This window comes from Leptinotarsa decemlineata, unplaced genomic scaffold, assembly GCF_025532065.1.
Source record: "Leptinotarsa decemlineata unplaced genomic scaffold, Ldec_3_MD MMD2_tig00002159_RagTag_RagTag, whole genome shotgun sequence".
Taxonomy (NCBI): domain Eukaryota; kingdom Metazoa; phylum Arthropoda; class Insecta; order Coleoptera; family Chrysomelidae; genus Leptinotarsa; species Leptinotarsa decemlineata.
In genome coordinates, this window is record NW_027412574.1 from 7612788 (window position 1) to 7637561 (window position 24774).

Consider the following 24774-nt stretch of genomic DNA (forward strand, 5'->3'; position numbering starts at 1 on the left):
TTACTAGATTCACTAACTGCAATAATCATATGACTGTCTTCTATAAAGAGATGACATGAACACTGTTGAATCAAATTGAAATCTTGAATGGAATAATGTAAATTAAAGTCAGAATCTGTAATTGTAGGGAGAGATTATTCACTGTCTACCGCAGTCAAGAATATTGCATTGGGAACAAGATCCAGTGCCATCAAATTTATCAGAGATCCACTGTAGTTGACGATTTAAGGATAGTTTTCCTCCAGTCCAGAGTTCGAGAATGAAGACAGTCGACATTTTCGAAATTGAAAATTATAGTTCAATGAGGAAGGATCAGAAAACTGTCCCTAGTCAACGAAATTGTGAATTTATTTGACGAGAATTTTTGAAATAATCATAATTATCAGTAACGACATATCCGTTCGAATTTCAATCCAATAATTTTTGGTGGATATTTCAATAATGAATTTTCGAATAATTCATTGAAACTATCCATGATCATAATTAAACAATCTTCACAAACATTTATTATTTCTAGATGCATTTTGCTGATACCGTAGCTTGCTCGTCTAGAAATGAAAAATGTTTGTGGAAATTGTTCAAATACAAATGAATATTGTATTATTATATTATTATAATGATATATTAATATATTATTTTATTATCATATCATTATATTATCATATTGTTGCCCGCGGTTTCGCCCGCGTAGAATTTGGTTTGTCACATTAAGTTTCGTGACAGACAATTTTGAATAAATAGTTACAATATTTTCTTATCAACCCAAAACTTCAGGTTTCCAACTTCAAAACTGATGAAATTCAATACAATTTACGATATACAAAGAACCTACCTGAATCTTTTAAGATTCTAGGTCCAGTAGCTTTGTCTGGCTAAAATGATTTTGGTTTTTTCTGTACGGTAATATAAAAGTGTCTGTCAAAGTATCCACTTGAACAATATCGAATAGCATCAGCAAAAAAACTGAAAGAATTAGAATGAAATACAGTGGTAATCGTAATAATTCTACTCCCACTAATATCATAAATGCGTAAAGTTTGTGAGGATGGATGAATGTAACACATGGTAAAGCGGTAAAACAGCAGAAAACAGCTAGTATTGTATAAGTGGATACGTATTGATTGACTGACACTCTTATATTGACGTACAGCCGAAGCTACTGAACCTATAATCTTGAAATAAGCAGGTAGATTCTTTGTATAGCGTAAATAAGCATCAAGAAGAAGAATCAGGAATTTCCTCTACCACGGGGGAAAATAGGGGTCCAAAAATGGTATTGAATTTCGTCAGTTTTGAAGTTGGAAACCTGGGTTGATACAAAAATATTGTAACGATTTGTTTAAAATGGTCTGTCACGAAACCTAATGTGAGAAACCAAATTCTATGCGGGCGAAGCCGCGGACAATAGCTAGTTATTTATTTTTTTACTTGAAAAGTACTGAATTGAAAAAATATGCCAATTACACAAGTAATGAATAGTTTCGAGAATCGGATTATGTTACCTATAAAGAAATTTCGCAAAACTGACGCAACCGTCAACGACGTCTGCTCTCACGCGTCTGCCCGCGTTTGGGTCGCTTTCTCGGCGATAGCGCATCATTGCTTAGACCGCCCCTATACCCCCGCGCGATTTCCTCCGTCATCTTACATTAAACGTGACACGTAATGGCCTACTGCGTTGAGTCAAGTTAATCTTATCGTGATAACTTTCAAAGGATTCGCGCAAATTACTTAGTGACAAAGACGAAGTTAATCTATGTTGAATACTGCTGAGTTCTGGCTTCAGGTGGAAGTTGTCATATGCTTATTACGTTTGTTTTAGGTAAATAATTATAAAACACGTCTCGACCCTTCCGTGGATGGTATTCCAACAGGTGCTATTTTTCCATAATAGTTGAGAAAAAATGGTTTTGGTTGTTAACATCAAATCCATCAAATGGTGGCGAAAAATTGATTTTTACAGTAACATAGAAGAGAAAAAATTATTTGTAATTCTGAAGTGACGAGAATAATTTCTAACTTATATAAATTGACATTCAAGAATGAAAGAAGGACACATGAAGGAGTTATATGTTTTTTATAACAAAGTAGAAAGCCTCAGTGTCAGTTTTTACAAAGACTCACTCATTATTATTGAGTAGCTCTACCAAACTACTATAGTATTTTCAATACCAATTGGAACAGCACAGAGAAGGAATTCCCGCCTCGACATAGGCGTCGTCATATTATTTTTCAGTGGTAGTTTTTCAGTTACTTATTTTTACATAGCAATTGATCACCCCATGAAAAAGTTATCTCAACTGAATTTTTCCACCATGGGTAATTATGAAAAACTTCGAAATTTAAGGTAGTTGATTTCCGAGTCGAAAACTCTAAAATACAATGAAAACACAAATGATCACACCAAATTATCGTTAAACATATATTCACAATATAATAGGGGTCAACAAAATTGTTCGAAAAATAAAAATTCTTCTTCGCTATATTTGGATGAGGTGGAATCATCATTGGATTGAATAACGATCGGATTTATGGAACTTTGCACTTAATATTTGTTCTCTTCCTCTATAACGTGGGCCACACAGTTCTTCCACACATCATCTTTCATTGTGACCCAAACCATTTCAGTTGGATTGAACACACAATAGTATGGAAGCAAACGTAAGAGAATATGACCACGTGTTTCACAAATCGAATCAATAATATACTCTTTTTTGAAATTACATTGTTTCATGGTCGCCAGTGATACCTTATTCGTTGTAATCTTTTCGGGTATTTCCATGTCATGATTTCGCATGAAATCAACAATATCTGCTTTTTTTGTGTTATTGTTTGGTATTGTAGTCAATAACCGAGAATGATACGAAGCGTTATCTATAACGATAACCGAGTTTGGAGGAATATTTGGGAGAAGCTGCTCACTGAACCAGGTTTTTAATAAGGCCGCAGTCATATCTTCGTGGTAATCAGCAAACGAATCTCTTATATTTTTGGCCGACAGAAGCAAAACCTTAGGTACGAAACCACTTTCATTCCCGGCATGCAAAATCATAACACGTTTTTCTCTTGAAGAAGGTGTGTTGAAAGCACAATACTTGGTTTCGTCTACCCAGCCATATTTAACAACATCATGGGTGTCAAACCAAGTTTCGTCAAGGTAGATTATATGTCTGCTGGATTGTCGGTAGCTTTTCATTCGTCTCAAATATTCTTGTCGTAGTTGAACAATGCGTGTCGATTCCATTATGAACATCCGATTGTTCAATTTTTCATATTTGAGACCACAAGACAATAAGACACCTCGTAGATTTGTAATTGTAATCGGGATAGTCGAGTAATTTGTACCAAATCATTTCCAAGGTTGATACTTAATTTTTTTGGTATATACCATGAATTGTTCGCCGAATCACATCTTTTGTAGCAGCATCAACGTTTGCGAATTTTTTATTTCTTTGTGTTCGTTTCATTGCATGGTCAATGCCATCCCCTACTTTAATGACTCGAAGAACTGTCGAACGAGATAGTTTTATTAACTCGCATATTCTATTCACAATAGCATTCTGTGAAGTGTGACGGTTTCTCTTCTTCAAGCATTCATGAATATTTAAAATTACTCGCTGAACTTGAACATGTAAGTCCTTATTTTCAAATTCCGGATCCCTGTCGATTGACACAGATTCCTCACACGTAATGTTATCATTTGTTTCAAAAGGTCTCCAGAAAGCCATATCGATGAAAGTACCCAAAAATACTAAGATTTTCACAAAAATCGATTTTAACGATGGGATTGCAACCTTTGCTTTGGTGTAGAAGTTGAAAACTTTTTCTAGAGATAAATTACCCTAACACCAAACTGATATTTTTGCACTCGACGCGCGTTTCGCTAACAAGGTTAGCATCTTCAGGAGAATCAAATTGATATTGAATCTAAAGACAAGGGTTAGCTGTTTATATACCTAAAGTTTTTTGGTTCGATGTGGAATTTGTTTGTTGAATGATGATTATCCTAATTGATTTTTCGGTAATTAACTAGTGGAATCACTACCTGCAAAAGAATTTGTCCGCTTTTTAATCTATTGTTGACGATTGTTATATAGTATCCCCAATCGTCAACATCCGATGATGATTATCGATACTAACAATCGAAACGTAGTGAGGTAACTTTGTTTGGAATATTTTTCAATTTTTTTATTTTTTGCTTATTTTTATTCCATTTTACTTTGTGGTCATTTTCATTTTGTATCTGATTATTTCACTCGTTTTATTGTATTTTCATTTCACGTTTTGTTGCTCAATATATTTGATACTTCAGCTTTTCATTCTGATTTCATTTGTTCTTTCATAGATTTCGAATCATAGTAGAATTATATCCGATAATGGAAGTCCGAGATAATGAAATCCATGAAATTAAATAAGTCCATCAGGCTCATAGTTAAAACTTTTTTTATACATCAGGTCAACATTATTGATAGGATACACATTATATCCAGCATTATTGTATTTCCAGAATGCTTACTGGTCAGTAATAATATCAATTTTTCTGTGGGTTGGGCTACCTATCGGGCGTGTCCCCAGGTGGCGGATAGGGGAACGGCCAGGGGACTGGAAGCCCTGTTCGGGAAGCCAATGTGGCCTTACGGACGGAGTCGCCGGACTCCTGGTCAGTGGCAGAAATAAGTAGAGTGGAAGGAACTAAAACTCCCCAAAAGCCTTTGCAAAACATGCCACTGTGGACCAGCCAACCCAAGCTAAGATGTGAGGAATCGTGCCGACAGCTAGATGGCCGCAGGGTTATATACGGTCACGAACGATCCCCTTGGGGACTGGGCGAAACCTCATTGCAATCAGCCTAACTCTGGTAATGCGGGGCTCTGCCAAAGGTGACCAGTTCTTCCCTTGCTACTCGTGGAAACACATATGAATAAAACAAACACAAAAACAGAAACAACAAGAAGAAAAACCAATTCTGAGGCTGGACATAAGTCCTTACCCCAATCTAAGGCGGTGCCTGGGGATGAACAGAAATGTCCACCTCAATTTACCGCTTGGAATGAGGCTGGACATAGCAGATCACCTCGTGATGTAATACAAAGGCCAAGGCGTAAGCACATTTGGAGAAAGTGGGCGAAGGAGGCAAAAGTGGCAGCAACTATAAGTGTACCCTCCTTCTCCCTCACTCCACCTACAAAAGCAAGGGCACTTCCTGCGGTGGGCGCAGGAAGCTCCGCCTTGAATAAAGGCAAGGAACCGGCTGCCCCTGCAGGAAACCTCCCTCACTTGTGCACCTCCACGAAGGGAACCCCAAGAAAGTTAAAGAAGCTGCGCAACGACAGTAATGTCGCTGCATATTTCAAAACCTTCGCGGAGGCCACTGTTAGACACCTCAAGGTTGCCAAAGAGAGTGTGTGTTCGGCAAGTCTTGGCCTACACCTGCCAATATAAAGGAGATGTCTCCCAGTGACCTATCCACTTTCCTGGAAAGAACAGGATGGATGATGACCTAGGAGGACAACTCTTCGGGAGGATGTACAATGGGTCACATGTGACTTGAGTGCCGTGGGTCTACACTCACCCCCGCTACTCTACAGGTACAGAATATAAATTTCAAGTCCTGTTGAATGCAAATTTGAATTATAGCTTTGACAACAAGGATTCCCATGTTGATCGTCATTCATTAAATTTCGGGTATTACATATGCTTTGAGTAGCTATTGAATAGTGAGATAAGTGTTTCTGATTTGTAAATTGTTAAATGAAAATTTCGAAACAAAAATGATCTGAATGACACAACCAAGTATCAATGTATGTAGCTAGTTACTACGTGGTAGGAGATCATCACAAAAAATAAGAAATAAAACTTTCTATGTAAAAAACATAGAAAGCAAGTATTATTTTTCGAGAAAAATGTATGATTCAGGTTTTGAATGATTACAAATTGAATACAATTCTTTATATACTCCAATCCCTGCATAATATTGTTTGAATATACTGATCAAGTTAATCATCTCTCACAATGGTGGAAACAGTTTTTATCTCACATTCTCCTCAAACAAATACGAGTAATCAAGTCTTCGCTCAAAAATTTCTCATCGAACAGAATATAATCAAGTGAAAAAAGTAAATGTTCAAACCTATCGCTTGTTGGAGTTGATTAATTTAAGAATTGCTCCGGTTCACTCCTCTTTCCCCATATTCCTTTCAAGTTGGACCAGGCGGGCTGTCTCTTTCCCCAGGTACCTGAAAAATTGATGAAAGTAATTATTTTGAGGCGGAAATCGATCAACAAACAGTTTGATCAGTGATAAGGTTCAACTAGATTTTGATCTTTATGAAGTTTCGTGAACTTCTCAAATATCACTTTATTGTGAGATTTGCACTGAACAGAGATTTTTTCGGGCGTATACATACTGAACACGTGTTGCGATCTTGTAAACTGTTCGATGAAAATTTCACAATGAAGGGTTATTTGAATACGTTATGGATTTTCATGCAGTAGTGGACAATTTTTATATTCATTTGAAATACTGCCCACTAGATCTCCAGGTGTTTAGTTTTTGAAGCCCAATTTTTAGAAGTAAAACTTCTTTACGCGCGCTTGACTTGTGAAGTAAGCTGGTGGATGCGTGACGCGAGCGTTACGAAAAGTGTGATCGGGCGAGGCGAACGTTGAAGTAAACCTGATAAATGCATGACGAGAGCGTTACGAAAAGTGGGATCGGGCAAGGCGAATGGAAGTTGAAAGGGAGGTCTAAGAGTTAGTGAAGATTGAAAGAGAGAGAGTAAAGTTTGATATATTACTTTAGGGGCAAGATAATGAGAGGTGTGAGCACACATTTACGATCGAGTAGGCTCTGAAGAATTGGAGAAAAAAAAACTATCATACGTTGCCACTAATTTTACCAGATTTGAATGTTAATTTCGCGTCCAAAAATGGACAAATCTTGGATACATCAGTAATGTATTCGATAATGAAAACAAATAGATAAAAAATCTATTCAAAAATGTTAATTCATCAATGAAAACCCATAATAAATTTGAATATTTGTAGAAAATTGATATATGAACCTACATTAGGGAGTTTCATTTCTAGGCGATATTTTTTTTTACCCACTTAAAACCTGATAATTTATAGAGAAAAATATATATTTCTGTTGGAAAAAAAATCCAAGTCAGTTAAAGGCTTCGCTTATTCGAAAATTCGATTTCACATATAAATAACACGGTAAAATTTTATTTTCCGGTTTCATCTTGATTTTTCAGTCATCATAATTTTTTTTCAAGAGAAAAAGTAAGCAGATTTTGTAACGAATTGAATTTGCTACAATGAAATTCTTTTGAGAAAACACCCTCCAATCAATAGTTTTTGAGTTGTGGAGCTGGAAAGGTTGAATTTTAATTGAAACCAAATTTTTTTGAAATTAAAAATTTTTAATCTTAAAATAAATATCATCTATACCAGATGCTGTGAAGTTATTAAATTGTTATTTATAGACTATAATTTCTACGAGTACGTATAGATCGTTAGAATTAATAAAATGAATTTTTATTTCTTTTATTTCTGAGTTGGTGGTAACAATAATGTTTGTTTATTCGTATTTGGAAATTGCCTTCTATGCATTGCTACAACCTGCAATAATTATTATTTTTTAAAAATTGTTAAGCATGTATTATAATTTTCATCAGATTTCCATTGACCTGGATGTAATTTTAATAATTCGGTAGGAAGTTGAATTTACTCATTATAGAATGAAGGAATCAATCTTGACATTTTTGATATTGAGATATTAACACATTTAGAATTTGTAGTTTCGCTAGCTTTTTTGATTCATTGATATGATAATTTCTGTTTTAATTCCTGAGGTTACATTATCTTCGAAAAGTGATGAACAGACATATACCAGAGATGAGTGCTAAATTTTCTTGACGCTGCTTCTATAATTTGTTTATTGATCGTTTTATATTTCAATAAAATGAAAAAAAAAATCTAAATACCAGAAAGTGTAACATTTTTTCGACACGGCTATCCTCACTAATACTCACTCTTGAAAATGATAATAAATTTTATCGAAATATTGGAATAACTTGTGTAATAAGAGTACCTACTCTTCTGTTCTACTGATCATCCAAAGATACTTTCCAAGTTTCTTTGGGTGATATATAAATGAAATCGAGAAAGGTTAATGTAGTCAAGCTGCTGGAAAATAATTCTATGACAATCAAAAGACAAATAGATAAGGGCTGTTCTGAGCGTTTCCATAATGATTTCAATTTGAGAGCCACCGGTATACATCTTTTTCAGCCTGTTGGGCATCGTCAGTACCGGGTAGGCGGTCCTCGATTGAAGACAAAATGTGAATAACCAAGAAAAGCACTGGATGAAAATAACTGCGTAAACGCAAGCGAGACATAAGTGGAACCACTTATTGGTGTGACACCCAAGTCAACTTGCCAAGTTTTTATGTCAGTGTTGGTGGTTTGACCAATTAACCGACAACTGCAGCAGCAGAAATTTAGGAAGCTTTCCTGGAATGCCACCAAAAAACGAATCTACATGTTTCTTAAAATGATATGAAATCAAGAAAGGTTAATGCAGTCTAGTTGCTGAAAAATGATTCCATGAAAATCAAAAGATAAATAGATAAGTACTGTTCTGATAATTTCCATATCGATTTCAATTTAGGAGTTACCAATAGGTGATACCACTTATGTATCGCTTGCATTTACGCATTTATTTTTATCAAGTGCTTTTCTTGGTTATCAACATTTCGTCTTCAATCGAGGACCGCCTGCCTGGTACTGACGATGCCCAACAGGTTGAAACAGCTGTCTACCCGTGAACACGAGATCTATCAACTGAAACCACAAATGTGCTCCGTGCATTTGTATTTCTATCTTTTGGTAACCAAGTGTTGCCCATCCTTACACTTGGCTGCACCATACTGCTGATGGGCCAAAAGCCCGAAACACGTGTCTATGGTTTGCCACTTTCATGAGTGCTATGTCTGATATTAACTTCTGTTTCTATATCAAGACACTCAATAACTTTCATATTTGTATAATTTCCTGGACCCGGATGTCACGCAGGTAGCTATAGCTGCCTCCGTGGTGATTTTGATAGTTTCCTTGTGAACACGAGATCTATCAACTGAAACCACAAATGTGCGGTTGGCTCCTGTTGGTGGCTCCATGCATTTGTATTTCTATCTTTTGGTAACCAAGTGTTGCCCATCCTTACACTTGGCTGCACCATACTGCTGATGGGCCAAAAGCCCGAAACACGTGTCTATGGTTTGCCACTTTCATGAGTGCTATGTCCGATATTAACTTCTGTTTCTATATATATATATATATATATATATATATATATATATATATATATATATATATATATATATATATATATATATATATATATATATATACATCACCAGTGGTATGTGCGTTGACCGTGAAGATGAAGGTTATATCTGGAAGAATATGAAAGTTTTAGCAAATAACAAATATAATTCAGTACGTCCACATATTATCACTAGCTTTTGCAGTATTATTATTAATTAGGTATAGTTTTCGCGGCTTTACTTTTGTTTAGCGTGTGTGAAAAATTAGGGCCTACAAAACTTCTTTGTACACATTATTCTTAACTAATCTGTCATTTGGCGCTAAAACTATTAAGCTATTGGGTGAACTTAATCGTGAGCAAGCAACATAAAACTGTCCATGAGAGAAGCAATGTTCTCTCAAGTCAATATCCGCAAATCTGAGAGTTTGCCCCTGACACTTGTTTATTGTCATGGCAAAACAGACTTTTAGGGGAAACTGTAATCGTTCAAATTCGAACGGGATATCATTAGGTATCAATGGGATTTGTGGTATAAATACAGTTTCCCCTTTCGCACACCCAGTTGATATAGTGGTTTCCACTATATTGCGATGTAACGCTTTCACTTGCAGTCTCGTACCGTTACAAAGTTTTAGTGGTTTTGAATTTCGCAACAACATAATTGGAGTGCCCACACGCCGAATGAGCTCATGACGAGGCAAACCTGGCGGTTTCAATGAATTTAAAAATTCTCCAGGGTAATTAGTAGCGTCATCTGTATTAACCATAGTATCAATCGAAGTATAGACCTTTTCTTCGCCCTCAAACGATATGAGCAGGATATCGTTGATAGCTGCTGCTTGATCGTTCTTTGGAGTGAGTATGGCATGATCACATAACCATCCAATAGGCTTGTCATGTATATGAATAATGTCAGGATAAACTTCAGACGGCAATTCTTGAACCGTAGTAACAACTGTGCACAATTCTTCCGGGATGGTTATCATTCCATCAAACGATGGAAAATCACCATTACCAATTTTAAGAAGGAGATCTAAAAATATACCAGCAGACTCATCCCCACCCAAATGTGCTCTCATATTTTCAGAGAGCTTAAGCTGGGGCCACAAATTAGATTTATTAATGCACAACTTTACTTCGTCAGCTCTGGCTCCTTTTGGCACCACTGGTAGAGTCTGCCGAAAGTCTCTGGCCAGCAAAACTGTTACGCCACCCATTAATTTTGTATTACCCCTTATATCCCTTAGTGACGAGTTTAAGGCTTCAATACCACCTTTATGAGCCATCGTTATTTCGTCCCACACGATTATTTTTGTACTCTTTAAAACTTCAGCAAAATTACTTTGTTTGGAGATGTTGCAAATGGGAGTCTTGGTAGTGATTAAATTGAGTGGTAACTTAAAAGTAGCATGAGCAGTTCGACCACCTTTGAGTAATGTAACAGCTATGCCGGACGACGCCACCGCCAGGGCAATGTCGTGAGTACTTCTTACTTTCGCCAAAAGTAATAAGGAAGGTTTTACCAGTTCCACCTGGAACGTCTAAGAAAAATATTCGATCGTCATTTGCATCTACACTTGCGATAATTTCATTGTAAACTACCTGTTGCTCGTCATTCAAGGATGCTTCATTTTTTCTTACTGCGTCTTCTAAGGCCACTCTATCGTAACTGGTCTCCTTCACGTACTATCTATTGATGTAACCCATACTCTTCAAGAGGACGGCCGTATAATGATAATATGGCATCCTCTAATACCGACAGGCATTTGTTAAATATGAGGTCCGGTGAGTGCTCTACATCCACGTCACCTTGCCTTTCCAGTTGTTTTTTAAAGTCTTCAGAAAGGTATTCTTTGTATTTTTCCCAAAGACATAGGGGGTCGGAAACCTGGCAGAACAATAAAATGAAAACAGAAAGCTCCCGAATCATATGCGGTGTTTGACAAAGTGCTGCCTCTTTAAGAGCTGAATACAAATGCCGATCATCTTCGAGTAGACCTAGAGCCTTGCACGCGGATTGGAAAGTGGGATGTAAGTGACCATCTACAGTTTTCAACGCTTCAAATGAAATTGGGCCTCTGATCTCATGTAGAAGCATTCGAAGGTGGTAGCATTCTGTATTGTTTAGATGAACAGTATAAACCCTACCTAGAACGTGTTCTTTTTTGACCCCTGACCATCCTTCAACATTCACTCCTCTCTTCCTTCTCTGAAAACATCGCTTGTTCCAAACGTAATACGCAGGGACTTCCGAGTATAGCAATGTTTTTGCAAAGTCATCCACGTTACACAGATCAAAAAAGGAGAGGAGTGTAGTTGTAGGAGGACTACTCAATTTATCGTACAAGTTCTGCTCATTAAAATAAATTCTCTGTCCATTTTCTAAATGGAGGGCAAGGTGCACTACAGGAGGAAAACGCTCATGTATTGGGAATTCAAAGATTCGCCAAACTGCTTCAGCTGAACTCATAAATCGACCACTTGCTCAGGTTGTAACTTCATCCTTTCCATCCTTTCCGTTCTCTAAAGTGAACGTAGTCTGATCTGACCCTTTATTAACATATTTGCAAACGTATTTGATTGACTTCACTGAATGGCAATACTCTACGTTCACGTGAGCGTTACATGTTCTTAATAGCACTGGATTATAAGGAACCACCCAACGATCATCTATTGTAACACCCTTGATATTGACAGAGAATCCACCGTCATCCAGAGGACGTCTCCTGTACTGCGGATAACCATCATCACCGGTTTGAGTTTCCTCAATGAGAGCCTTAGGATAACGTTTGCTTCACAAATTATCTTCCATGCATGGAAAATTTCGGTTAAAACTTCCACAGGGGCCATGTATCATATTACTTTTAACAATTTCGTAAAGCTCAGGATCACGATCTGGGTTAGGTATTTCAGCACAAATAATATTGTCAATTTGATCCGGAGTGATGCGATGTTGAAGCCATAAAAGTATATGAATATGCGGAAGACCTCGCTTTTGCCGTGTCATATAGCATCTCACTTCACCGAATATTTTCCCTTCTATCAACAAAACCATGATTTTTTTTTACCTTCAATCGAAAGACACGCGGAATAATATCGTACCGATCATGAGATTTTTGTCCTGAAAGTAAGTGCTCATTTATGTCACTCCAGCGTGGGTTACATGTGAAAGTGATAAAAAGGTCGGGACGACCGTAATGTCTAACATATGTCATGGTGTCTTGCGTTTTTTCGTGTATGTATCTTAGTCCACCAGTAAAAGATGATGGAAGTACTACCATTTGTCCCAGCTGATTTTCTTCAGTATATTGACGTCCAATTGCATCTTTTAAATGGATATAATTATCTGCGCGCAATTTGGCTTGATTGTTTTTTATGTAGTTTAGTCTTTCAGTTTTTATTTTTGCGTATTCATCTACCGAATATTGACTAAAAAGAGCGCGATATTCAACCAAAAAGTTATCTTCTACTTCTCTGATCATTATTCTGTATGAATAAAAACTTTTCGAAGGCAACTTAGTTGTGAGATCGCATTGTGGTATGTTGATTGAATAGCCACAGTATTTCTGTATACAGTAGTTTCACTCAGCGTCGGTCCCTTTGATGTCGGTGTCCAGGAGTTTCATTTTTTATAATGATGATGTATTTGACACTAATGACATTTCTCCCTACTACAATCTCAACCAAAGCGTGTATACACTGCTCAACATAACAACTATTCATATAAACTGCTCAAAAAAAAACAGTCTATGAAAACCATGTTGGGCACCTGAGAAAATTGTACAAATGATAATTTTGCATTTGTTGTATACACACAGGGACTCGGCACAGTATAGTTATATAAGTATACTGTGGACTCGGTATTCCTCGTAGACAGCTCTTGCAGAGTTGTTCCTTCAAAGAAAGGATTTTTGCACGTATGTCCGAGATATAATTCAACATCTGTTGGGATAGTTGCCAGAGAAGTAGTTGTTTTGTCAGACACATGCCATACAATGTATACAAAGGTATAGACATTTCCAGTTGCTGCGTAGATTAAAAACAGTTATTCTAAATGAAACATGTCCTATTAGTCAGCAACTTCTTATATAATGTACATTTGACTGTCAAAAATACCTTACGACTGTTAACGTTTCAGAATCCAAGTCTCCTCAGACATAGGTGCAAAGCTTCTCACTTTGGAGAAACAACTTTGCAAATAGTAGGACTTCGCCTGATTCGAACAGGGACCCAACTGCGGACCGTTTTGAAGTGTTCCTTATCAATGCAGACCATGCTATCACGTTTGTATACACACAGGGACTCGGTATTCCTCCTAGAGAGCTCTTGCACAGTACCATGGTTCATGAATAACAAAACTCGTTCTTCATCTTGTCTTTTCTCTTGTTGAAATTAAAATATATTTTGTCACATCCGATCCCATGAATTTTTAAAATCTACTTGAAACATAGTTCATCGTTGTCGAAATGATCTGGGTTACTTGAATATTACACAAATGCAAAATTATCATTTGTACAATTTTCTTAGGTGCCCAACATCGACTGTATTTTTTTGAGCAGTTTATATGAATATTTGTTATGTTGAGTAGTGTTTAAACGATTTGGTTGCGTGCCTGTCTTGAACTCGTCGTTTGCGCAGACCTGAGACTGCAACTCCTAGGTCTGCGTGTAGAAAATTCAAACCAAAAATCACCCGAAGTGAGATTACTGTATATAGTATACTGTGGAATAGCCATCATCCCCCCAGCAAAACATCAACGGGTACTGCAGCGCGTCTTAAGCTCGATATATCTCACTGATATGCTGAAATGAGTTACTTCGGTTTTCGAGGATGATGTCTTTTCGGTCAAAATGCTGATCTACCAATACAACAGCCATTTCATTTGCCGGGTCATTGAATCTGCCTCTGTGTTCTCTTTTTGGTTTTTTACATGCAAGCATCACGATCTTGAATGACTCTGAAGGCGATATTTTATCAATGATATTTTATCAATGATTAATCAATGATTTATGTATGGGTGTAAATCATCAACCAGACTGTAAAGTGGTTCAGGCAGTTGTTTAAATGGCTCAAGTTGTACTTCACTGGCGCTACAACACATGCCAGGTGTCTCATCTTTCCACTTCAAGGCGTTACACCACTGACACTTTTACATCATAGAACCTAAGACTACACTGCTGTCAGTGCCATAAGCAATATCTGGGTCATACGCCAAACCCGAAAGCAACTTGCTTCTCCATACACGCTGAATTGTATTTTCTCTATACCGTGACTGAATCACTCTATGCACATCGGTATTCTTGGCCTGATATAATGCAACAGATTGCCTATATTTTTCAGGGTTTGCAGCCTGGTAGGTGACGACAGATTGCCTCTGTACATCAGGGTTTTTTTTCTTATATTAAGACACAACTTTACGGTGGGATTCAGGTAGAGTCTGTCCATATTCTTTTGTGCCTTTTTTATTTGATTTTTTCGTGTGTAATTAGTAAACCTTGCCCTACGTTTGTTTTTCTATTGATGTCACAGACTCAGATTGGGACAATAAACTTCTCATTAAATTTCCATCATAATTTATTGAAGATACAATAGGTGAATGTTCACGCTCTAAAACAGGTACCTCCTGACAAACCATATCAACTTTAAATTGCGAAGGTGTAGCAATACCAAAATTATGTTCTTCTACAGCTACCTCCATACGACGCCAAGTAATTTTGTGTGCTGCTATGGGAAGATAGGCATCAAAATTCCCACTGGACAAATCTTTGCTGAATCGTAATCGCTTTACCGGATAGTCGTTAGATCCAGATTTCGTATACAGGCCGATTCACGGTGGATGGCACATTAGACGTTTCTGGTGAACCAGACAACGGATCACTTTGAAAATTTAATGGAGGGCATATTCGGACATTCTCTAGCCAACTAAAATATTTTCGATAATGCGGTGTTGCCGCTTCTATTAGAAAGCAGTAGCAACTTTGATTTTTCAAATAGAACACTCTGGATATAATATTATTTTTGAAATCTCCAACAATTGCCCGACAACTTTTCTTGATATTTCCCTATACCTATCTGTTACCGTTTTCGAAATAAAAATTAATTTCAATTTTTTTCTTCGAAAATCATGACTTCTAAAAATGCCGATATCTTTTAGTTGAGAAGTACTATGATATCAAAATTTGGTTTGGAGTTAGGTGATACTTGGACACTTCCCACACGTCAGCCTAATCTCCGTTACTTCAATACAGGGTGGTAAAAAAATACAGTTTTTTCGTTTGCTTGAAAAAGTTGCTGAAATTTGATTATTTTAAATAGAACACCCTATATATTATTGAAAATTCGGAAAGCTGCTGAAATTTGCTTTCTTTCTATGTATATCATACCTATACCTAACTAGTCAAGTTTCGGACTTATGAACATTTATTTGTGAAAATGTCCCTTCAGAATGGTATTTCCATTCGGTATTTGGTAAGCAGGCCATGATTACTATTTGACAGTAGCGTTGTGACATTCTCCTAATAATATCGACATTTTCGTCACTTCAGAAGTTGCAAATACCTTCAAAACGATGAAACAAAACTATTCAAACGAAGTTCTTATGAATTTGTTTATTATTTTTGGACAGTGTGACAAAATTATCAGCAGAACATGTAGAAAGTTCAATGAAATGTATCCGAATCTACCGCCAATGAACCTCAAGAAATTTATACGAATTCAGAACAATTTCAATATGTTTGGATAAACTTTAAAAAAGCACCAAGAAACTTGAAATTGGAAATATTGATATGAATAATTATAAAAAAGTAAAACAATCATGTGGAATATTTCAAAATATGTTCGAATCGCTGGCCGTTCACTTCCAAGCACTTTAAAATGCGGGTGTTGACTGCTTTCGTGGTGGCTGATCTGATTTCATTGGGATCCAAATCTTCAAATGTTTGGGCAGTCCTTTCTAACAATTCATCTCTCGAACGCACGGGTATTTTGTAAACTTTTTCTTTAAACATTCCCCACAAATAAAAGTCTAATGGATTAAGATCGGGCGATCTGGCTGGCCAATTCCATGGTCCCAAGCGCCTCATCCACCGATCGTCAAATAGTCTATCCAGTTCTGCGCTCACTTCTCTTGTGCAATGTGCAGGAGCTCCGTCTAGTTGGTACCAACAGTTTCGATAATCTTCGAGTGGCAGATTATCCACGAAACTGTCTACAGTATTCTCCAAAATATTCAGGTAGCTTCTGGATGTTAATGACTCCTCGTATATCACGTACCTCAATTTGTTGTCCATCAACATGCAGAAGACATTAAAACTAAATTTTTCTTGAAATCCGGCTTCTTTTGTGACGTGATGATTTTCACTGGACCAATAATGACGATTTTTTCTATTGAAAATCCCTTCTCTCGAAAATTTCGATTCATCAGTCCAAATAATTTTATTTAAAAAAAGTGGATCTTCTTGAATGCGTGTCAACAACATTTCACAAAATTCTACTCTCTGTTGAGGATCTTGAGGCTTCATTGCTTGAATTTTGGTGAATTTATAATCATGCATTTTATGTCTTCGCAAGATTCTTTGAACCGATGAATATTTTATACCCAAATCTTCTTCAGCACTTCTTATCGATGACTCGGGAAATGCGTTAAAATATGCTAAGACATTAATCTGGTTGTCTTCGAAAGTTACGGGTCGAGGCAAGTTTCTTGGTGCTTTTAAAGTTGATCCAAATGCATTGAAATTGTTCTGAATTCGTATAAATTTCTTGAGGTTCATTGGCGGTAGATTCGGATACATTTCATTGAACTTTCTACATGTTTTGCTGATAATTTTGTCACACTGTCCAAAAATAATAAACAAATTCATAAGAACTTCGTTTGAATAGTTTTGTTCCATAGTTTTGAAGGTATTTGCAATTTCTGAACTGACGAAAATGTCGATATTATTAGGAGAATGTCACAACGCTACTGTCAAATAGTAATCATGGCCTGCTTACCAAATACCGAATGAAAATACCATTCTGAAGGGACATTTTCACAAATAAATGTTCATAAGTCCGAAACTTGACTAGTTAGGTATAGGTATGATATACATAGAAAGAAAGCAAATTTCAGCAGCTTTCCGAATTTTCAATAATATACAGGGTGTTCCATTCAAAATAATCAAATTTCAGCAACTTTTTCAAGCAAACGAAAAAACTGTATTTTTTTACCACCCTGTATTGAAATAACGGAGATTAGGCTGACGTGTAGGAAGTGTCCAAGTATCACCTAACTCCAAACCGAATTTCGATATCATAGTACTTCTTAACTAAAAGATATCGGCATTTTTAGAAGTCATGATTTTCGAAGAAAAAAATTGAAATTAATTTTTATTTCGAAAACGGTAACAGATAGGTATAGGGAAATATCAAGAAAAGTTGTCGGGCAATTGTTGGAGATTTCAAAAATAATATTGTATTCAGAGTGTTCCATTTGAAAAATCAAAGTTGCTACTGCTTTCTAATAGAAGCGGCAACACCGCATTGTCGAAAATATTTTAGTTGGCTAGAGAATGTCCGAATATGCCCTCCATTAAATTTTCAAAGTGATCCGTTGTCTGGTTCACCAGAAACGTCTAATGTGCCATCCACCGTGAATCAGCTTGTATATGAGACCGTTTCTGTAAACTTCAAACTCAAATGGGAATATTAATCCTGCTGATAAAAAGAGATATTACAAAGTTACATCTGAATTGGGAGTGGAAATCAAAGCCGGGATATAGAAAATTGACGGGGTTTGAAGCACTGACTGTTTCTTTTACTGATTGGGTTTCAACTCTGTGACAGTAAGACTCTGTGACACTCGTTCAGTGATAAAACTAAACCAAGATCATCAGTTCCTCGGGCAGCTGCCTCAAAGAAAAATGCTCATACATGCAGATACATAATCTCCAAAACTTAGGGGTAAAAAGACGACATGCTCAGTATGTGTTTCATAGTATATTCTGCCACATATTCACGTGGCGATGCACGGCTGTCCCTTAGATTATGCCTCCACTCAAAGCGCCCGTTGCCAAAGCATTTGAGCGGTTTAGTGAATAGAATCATGACTGGTATCGAAAGGAGTTTTGAATGTTTTCTCCTAAAAACGTCAGGGCTGCCTGTCCGGCGGTTTTGCACCAGTTGCCCAGGTTGTGGTGGCGCAACTCGCCAAAAACCTCGAAAGTTAGGTGACCATCCTTGCCTCAATTCAATTTTCACTATTTTTATTTTTTGTTGAGACAACACCGAAGTAACTTTTATCAACTAGAAAATTATCAAGGAATATATGATATACTTATGATGTTTAGTGCTTTATCAAATATTTCAATAATGAAAATTATGTATATATAACACCCCAAACCAGACATCTTTCAGGTGACGATCACGAATATATAAGGTATGAGTTACGTCATGAACGGTAAAATTCATTGATGTATTGACATTCCAAAATAATTTCTTTATAATGAAACAATGTCATTCAGTTCTTCTCCAAATATTTGGTAATTTTCTCTTTGTTGTTACACAGAAATTGAATATTTTGTTTTTGATTCATTAGTGGAAATACAAATGAGATATATTTATGAAGTTCATTATTTCACGAGGTATCTCAATCATGTAAAAATTGTATTAATGACATTCAATAACGATCGTCATTGAGCTGTCTCTATTGACAGACATCTCACGAAAACCATCTCATGACCAATATTGGAGTACAATGTTTACTGGCTTATTTTTATAGATGATTTTGAGCTTCGATCTCTTCAGGTGTCACATATAGATCTCAATAATATAATCATACATATTAATCGTAACATTATTTCCACTTTGTGAAGTTTCGCGCTACTTAAGAGGAAACTATCTACCTATCACCTCAAGATCTCACAACAAAATAACAAATTCACTTCAGGCCTTAAGGCCCTAATGTTTCTATATATTAATTATTGGAAATTGAATCAGACAAGTTTTACCCCCTCAAAGAAATATGTTTTATATTAGGTCGGAATACGTTTGAAGTAGAATTCAGCGGATTTGGTAATTGGTTTTGGGGGTATTGAAACCGTTTGTATTAGTGAACCTGCTTCCCTAACTGATAACTATATGATGTATTAGAAATCTACAATATATTTCGTGTTCCTGATAATAACTTGTTCGTTTGATATGAGTTGTCACTGAGTTCTTCAAGATTGTGATCAACAATAGGCCATGTATATCTCACTAGTTGCTCCTGAGCAGAAATGCGCTTGCTTAGGGCACATGATTCTCGAAGCCAATGATCACTTACCCCACAGTGTGTGGAGTGGTCGTTGGTTGATAATGCTGGCGCGCCCTCCCGAATGTATCGGGGCTTCGGGGGATAGGGCCTGACCAGTGCATACTACGGTAAAAAAAAATAAGAATTATGTAGCACGACACCGATGAGGATTAAAATAATCTGACGCAGAGTTGCCAAGCTGATGGTGCTACAAATTCATGCGTCTCGTAGTTACTAGGGATTTTGACGTGCCCCAAATTCAAATGTATTCAAAATTCCACACATATTGGTGAAATTTTATTAATTATTATTAATATGAATGTATGAAGTAAAAATGTCTGCATGTGGCTTGATAATTTTGAATATTGTTTTTTCTATTTACTCCAGCCAATGAATGGAGTCACCAGGTAGCTTTGTTTTCCAATGATAGTGGAAAATTAAAGTTATAAGTAATTTATTCATTTCAGTTCGTTAACATTTGTTGACATACTTTATTGAAACTGTAAAATACACCATACAAAATGAAAAAAAAATATGTTGGAAGGTTCTGAACAAAAACTTTCATTTCTCAGTTGATAATACTGACTCATTGGTTATTTCAACCTTGATACGACATGGAACAAAATTTTGGTTCACAATATCAACACCCCCCAATAAACAGATCCGTCACGCTGGAACCCGCTTTGAAAATAATCTACCTTTTTTTAGCTTACTTTACCTGCAAACGATAGTAATAAATGTATTAATGTTCATTTTTTTGTAGTCTTATCGGTTACTATTGATATTATTCAAACTCCAAAATACAAGTAATAATGCGCTAGAAAGTTTTGAACTAGGTTCTAAATTGATTGAAGTTTATTGTAGTAACAACACAGTATCAATTTATTTTATATTCTTTTGAGGTATAGCAAAAAACTACGATAACAAGACTTTAAATCATAAAATAACAATTGTCCTCAAACTACAAACGATGGTGTTGATTGTAGCTGAAATTAGATGTTTGTAGTTACCATTAAACACATAAAAAATGTATGAAATAAAATCGTGTATTTCCAACTGAACTAACCTAACATAACCTATCCTAACCAACATATGTAACCTGAAATCTGAAGTAAAAACTAACGTATTTTAGAACGCTTCATTTGGAAAAAAGCATCTACTCTCAAATTCTAACCTGACTTCCGAATTCAAAAACGAACTCATGTTAGTATGTGGGAAATAGGTAATTCTTAATCCTGAACAGTATGTTGGAAATAGGTAATTCTTAATCCTGAACATCTAACATGAGTTCGTTTTTGAATTCGGAAGTCAGGTTAGATTTTGAGGGTAGATGTTTTTCTCCAAATGAAGCGTTCTAAAATACGTTACTTTTTACTTCAGATTTCAGGTTACATATGTTGGTTGGGATAGGTTATGTTAGGTTAGTTTAGTTGGAAATACACGATTTTATTTCATACATTTTTTATGTGTTTAATGGTAACTACAAACATCTAATTCCAGCTATAATCAACACCATCGTTTGTAGTTTGAGGACAATTATAAAATACGTTAGTTTTTACTTCAGATTTCAGGTAACATAAATATGTTGGTTAGGATAGATTATGTTAGGTTAGTTCAATTGAAAAATACTCGATTTTATTTCATTCATTTTTGATTTGGTAACTACAAACATATAAATTTTAGCTACAATAAATTCCATCGTTTGTAGTTTGAGGACAATTGTTATTAATTTTATGATTTGAAGTCTTGTTATCGTAGCTTTTTTGCTTTACTTCGGAAGAATATAAAATATAGTAATATTTTGTTGTTACTACAATAAATTACAATCCATTTAAAACCTATTTCGGAACTATTTGGCACAATATTACTCGTCCTTCGTAGTTTGAATAATATCAATAGTGCTTTCTCAGTAACCGATAAGACTACAAAAAAATGAACATTAATACATTTATTAATATCATTTGTAGGTAAAGTACGCTAAAAAAAAGGTAGATTTTTTTCAAAGCGGGTTCCAGCGTGACGGAGCTCCAATAAAACCTATAGTATGGATGGAGAAGTAGAAAGCCAAAAACTTTCTTTCCCAAAAATTAGTCACTCCTAAAAATGAAACCTCTTCAATTTAAAACCCATAGTATTGTGAATTTTACTAGTTCTGACTTCTATTGTCTAATCTAATATATAAAAATGGATGTTTGTTGGTTGGTTGGTTGGTACGTGCTGATAAACTTCTACATCGCTCAACCGATCGTGATGAAACTTGACATATATAAGTAATTTTTCATAGAGAAGGTTTGCTATCATTTTTTTTGTAACTCGCCACTAGATGGCGCTGTAGAAAAATCTTTTGAAAGCACTGTTCTATAACGCTGCGCACGCCTAAATTCGTTGATTCTGATTCTGTCAAAACATTGGAACAGCAGCGATACAGCAACATAGTACCTACTAGTATGATATAATATGATTTATAATCTCTGAAAGAACAAATAATATTGAAAATTAACATGAATAGCTAAAAATAACAATTATATTGAGCAATAAACCGAGAAATCATTTTCATCAAGTAGCAGGTCAGAGTATTCATATGCAGACGATTCCATCAGATTGCTAATTATTATCATGAAGCCTCATTCCAGTTGAGAATTAGAGTTTTCGAAGATGAAATTGTACACCCTTTAACAGGAAATGTTGAAAACTACTATCCAACAAACAATTTAAGTGAGCTGAATTCACATTATTTACACTCACCTTTGAAATTATCCCATTTGCTTCTCTTTCCCCAACCATCAGTGAATTTGCTCCAGTTCCGTTTTACTTTATCATGTACAATGAAGTCGTCATCTGAGTCAGTCGGGATCTTGTACCTAGTTGATGGCTCCAACATCGATGATATGTCTTCAATTGCATCATCTTCTTCATATGCTGATCTTTTTCCCCAACCTCCCTGGAAAAAAAATATATGTCATGCTCGTCTATCGGAAGCGTGGCATATTCTTGCAGAAAGTGGATCATTCGGCAATCATCACTGGAAAACTTTCGTCGAAAACAAACAATTCTGATCTCAGGAGACTCGTATATTGATCAAGTAATTGACAATTACGCTCAAATGATGATGAATTGTCATTTTGATGTCATGAATATTGTAGAGACTTCAACCCGAATACCTAAAACTACTGTATTTATTATTTAATTGATTTTGCCCTTCATAAGTCCTTACGTGGAAGAGTACATACTATCGGTATCGAATTCAAGCAGCGATCCATATCAATGGTCCTGGGATGACGGAGTTTCAAGCACCCTGCACTATCACGACACAGCGAAGAACAATAATTGGCCTGACTAAGACACAGATGACGCTACTTTTTTCTTTTTTCAAAGACAAAACACAAGCACTACAGAAAAATCCTTGAGGCGCTATCAGAGCGGTGTCTGTGCGAAAGTAGCGATTCACATTGGATTTGAATCGCTGGAGATTAAATCCATTTGGAAAAACGTTCTCAAGAAGTTTATTCCACATAAAAGCAGTTCTTCAGATGAAAGAGTTCTAAATAGTGAAGTTCGAGGTCTACTAAGTTAAACCTCAAAACGATGAGCAGCCACAGCCCGTCGCGTATTTCTGATATGTACCACTTTTGGTGGAATCAAATGTGCTAAGTCACATGAATAGTAATCCACTTATTCTTCAAATATTTAGGAGGTTAAAAACAGAAAGATAAACAAAACAGAAAACATTCGTGTTAATTCAGCAAATGCGTTTCTTCAGATATTGCTTTAACAGTGTTGCCTTGTTTTACGACCATCCTTCCATTCCACGACCAAACATTTTGCATTCCATATTTTCTTTAAATGATGAAAATGAACACAGGTCTGCAAAAAAACGTTTTAAAAAATTTTTTTGATTTCGTTAACTGATCTCTATGTAGTTTTTTGCGCTGATTTCCAAAATGACATTTGTTTTTATCTATCAGGTAAGGTTTGCCTAAGTTAAAGCAAAAAACCAATGCTTCAAAACTAAACTAAGCATAATAGTCATACACAAGTGTTTGCAAAGTGATTATAAGTCTTTGTAAAAACGTTTTGTTTTTCCCTTTTCAACATCCAACAGTAGTCTGTCATCATGTTAACATTCCACCGACCTTGGTATCTGCGTTCCATTTCTTTTATGTCTTGATGGAACCGTTCTCCTTGTTCCTCACTTACAGCCTCTAGATTTTCGGGAAAGTAGTCCAGATGTGACTTAAGGAAATGGACTTTGACATTCATGTTCCAGCCCAAAATGTTGTAGTTTTGTATCAATTCATCATCCAAAGTTTTGTAGTTTGGGTCTTTTTTGTTACCAAGAAAGCCTGTTATAACAAGTTCAAATGAATTCCACCCATTTTTTCCCTTTCATTTACATTTTAGTGAAAAAGCTTTCATCTTTTAAGAGTTTTCTTATGTCAGGCCCAACGAAGACACCTTCTTTTAGTTTAGCATCGGATAGACCAGGAAACTTTTCAGGAAGATACTTTAAACAATCTCCTTCTTTGTCTAATGCTTTCACAAACTGTTTCATTATCCCCAATTTGATATGGAGTGGTGGAGGTAATATTTTTTTAGGATCCACTAAACTTTGTTTTTCAACATTTTTAACTTCAGGAATTAGACCCTTTGTTATTGGTCACACTTGCTTGACATAGTGTGTTTTCCTGTCACAGCTATCCCATTCACATAGGAAACTTAGTGTAACCACTTTGTTGACCTAGTAACATTGAAATAACGTTCAAGTCTCCACAAATGGTCCACTTACGATCAAAGTAGCTGAGCTTATTGAGAACAAATTCAAGATGTTCATAGCATTCTTTCAAATGGAATGAGTGTCCAACAGGATCACAAGCATATTGGTTCCCATTGTGAAGAAGTACAGCTTTCAAACTTCTTTTTGATGAATCGATGAAAATTCTCCATTTTTCTGGTTTATACGTTATGTTGAACTTTTTCATGACGCCGGGTACATTGTTGTAGAAAACTAGGTCACCCTCTTGTGTAAAAAAGGGACAAATTCCCTTTCTCTAAATCGGTACCATGAAAATGAAACACCGGAGGCTAACATATGTCTTTCTTTGAGTCTAGACCTCGTACTAAATCGTTCAAGTCTGATTGAGAGAAAAGTTCAGGGTCATTAGTAC

General features: G+C 36.0%; 1 protein-coding gene across 2 annotated transcripts in view; it reads right to left on the reverse strand.

Moving 5' to 3' along the window:
- Mip (Myoinhibiting peptide precursor) overlaps positions 1–24774 on the reverse strand; it is a 254565-nt gene that overhangs the window by 12702 nt on the left and 217089 nt on the right. For both annotated transcript variants that reach the window (XM_074177191.1, XM_074177192.1), the window contains exons 5-6: positions 22355–22550; positions 6131–6236 (exon numbers count right to left, since the gene is read on the reverse strand). In XM_074177191.1, the coding sequence (XP_074033292.1) occupies positions 6151–6236; positions 22355–22550 (282 nt within the window). In that variant the 3' untranslated portion in view covers positions 6131–6150. The remainder of the gene's footprint in view (positions 1–6130; positions 6237–22354; positions 22551–24774) is intronic.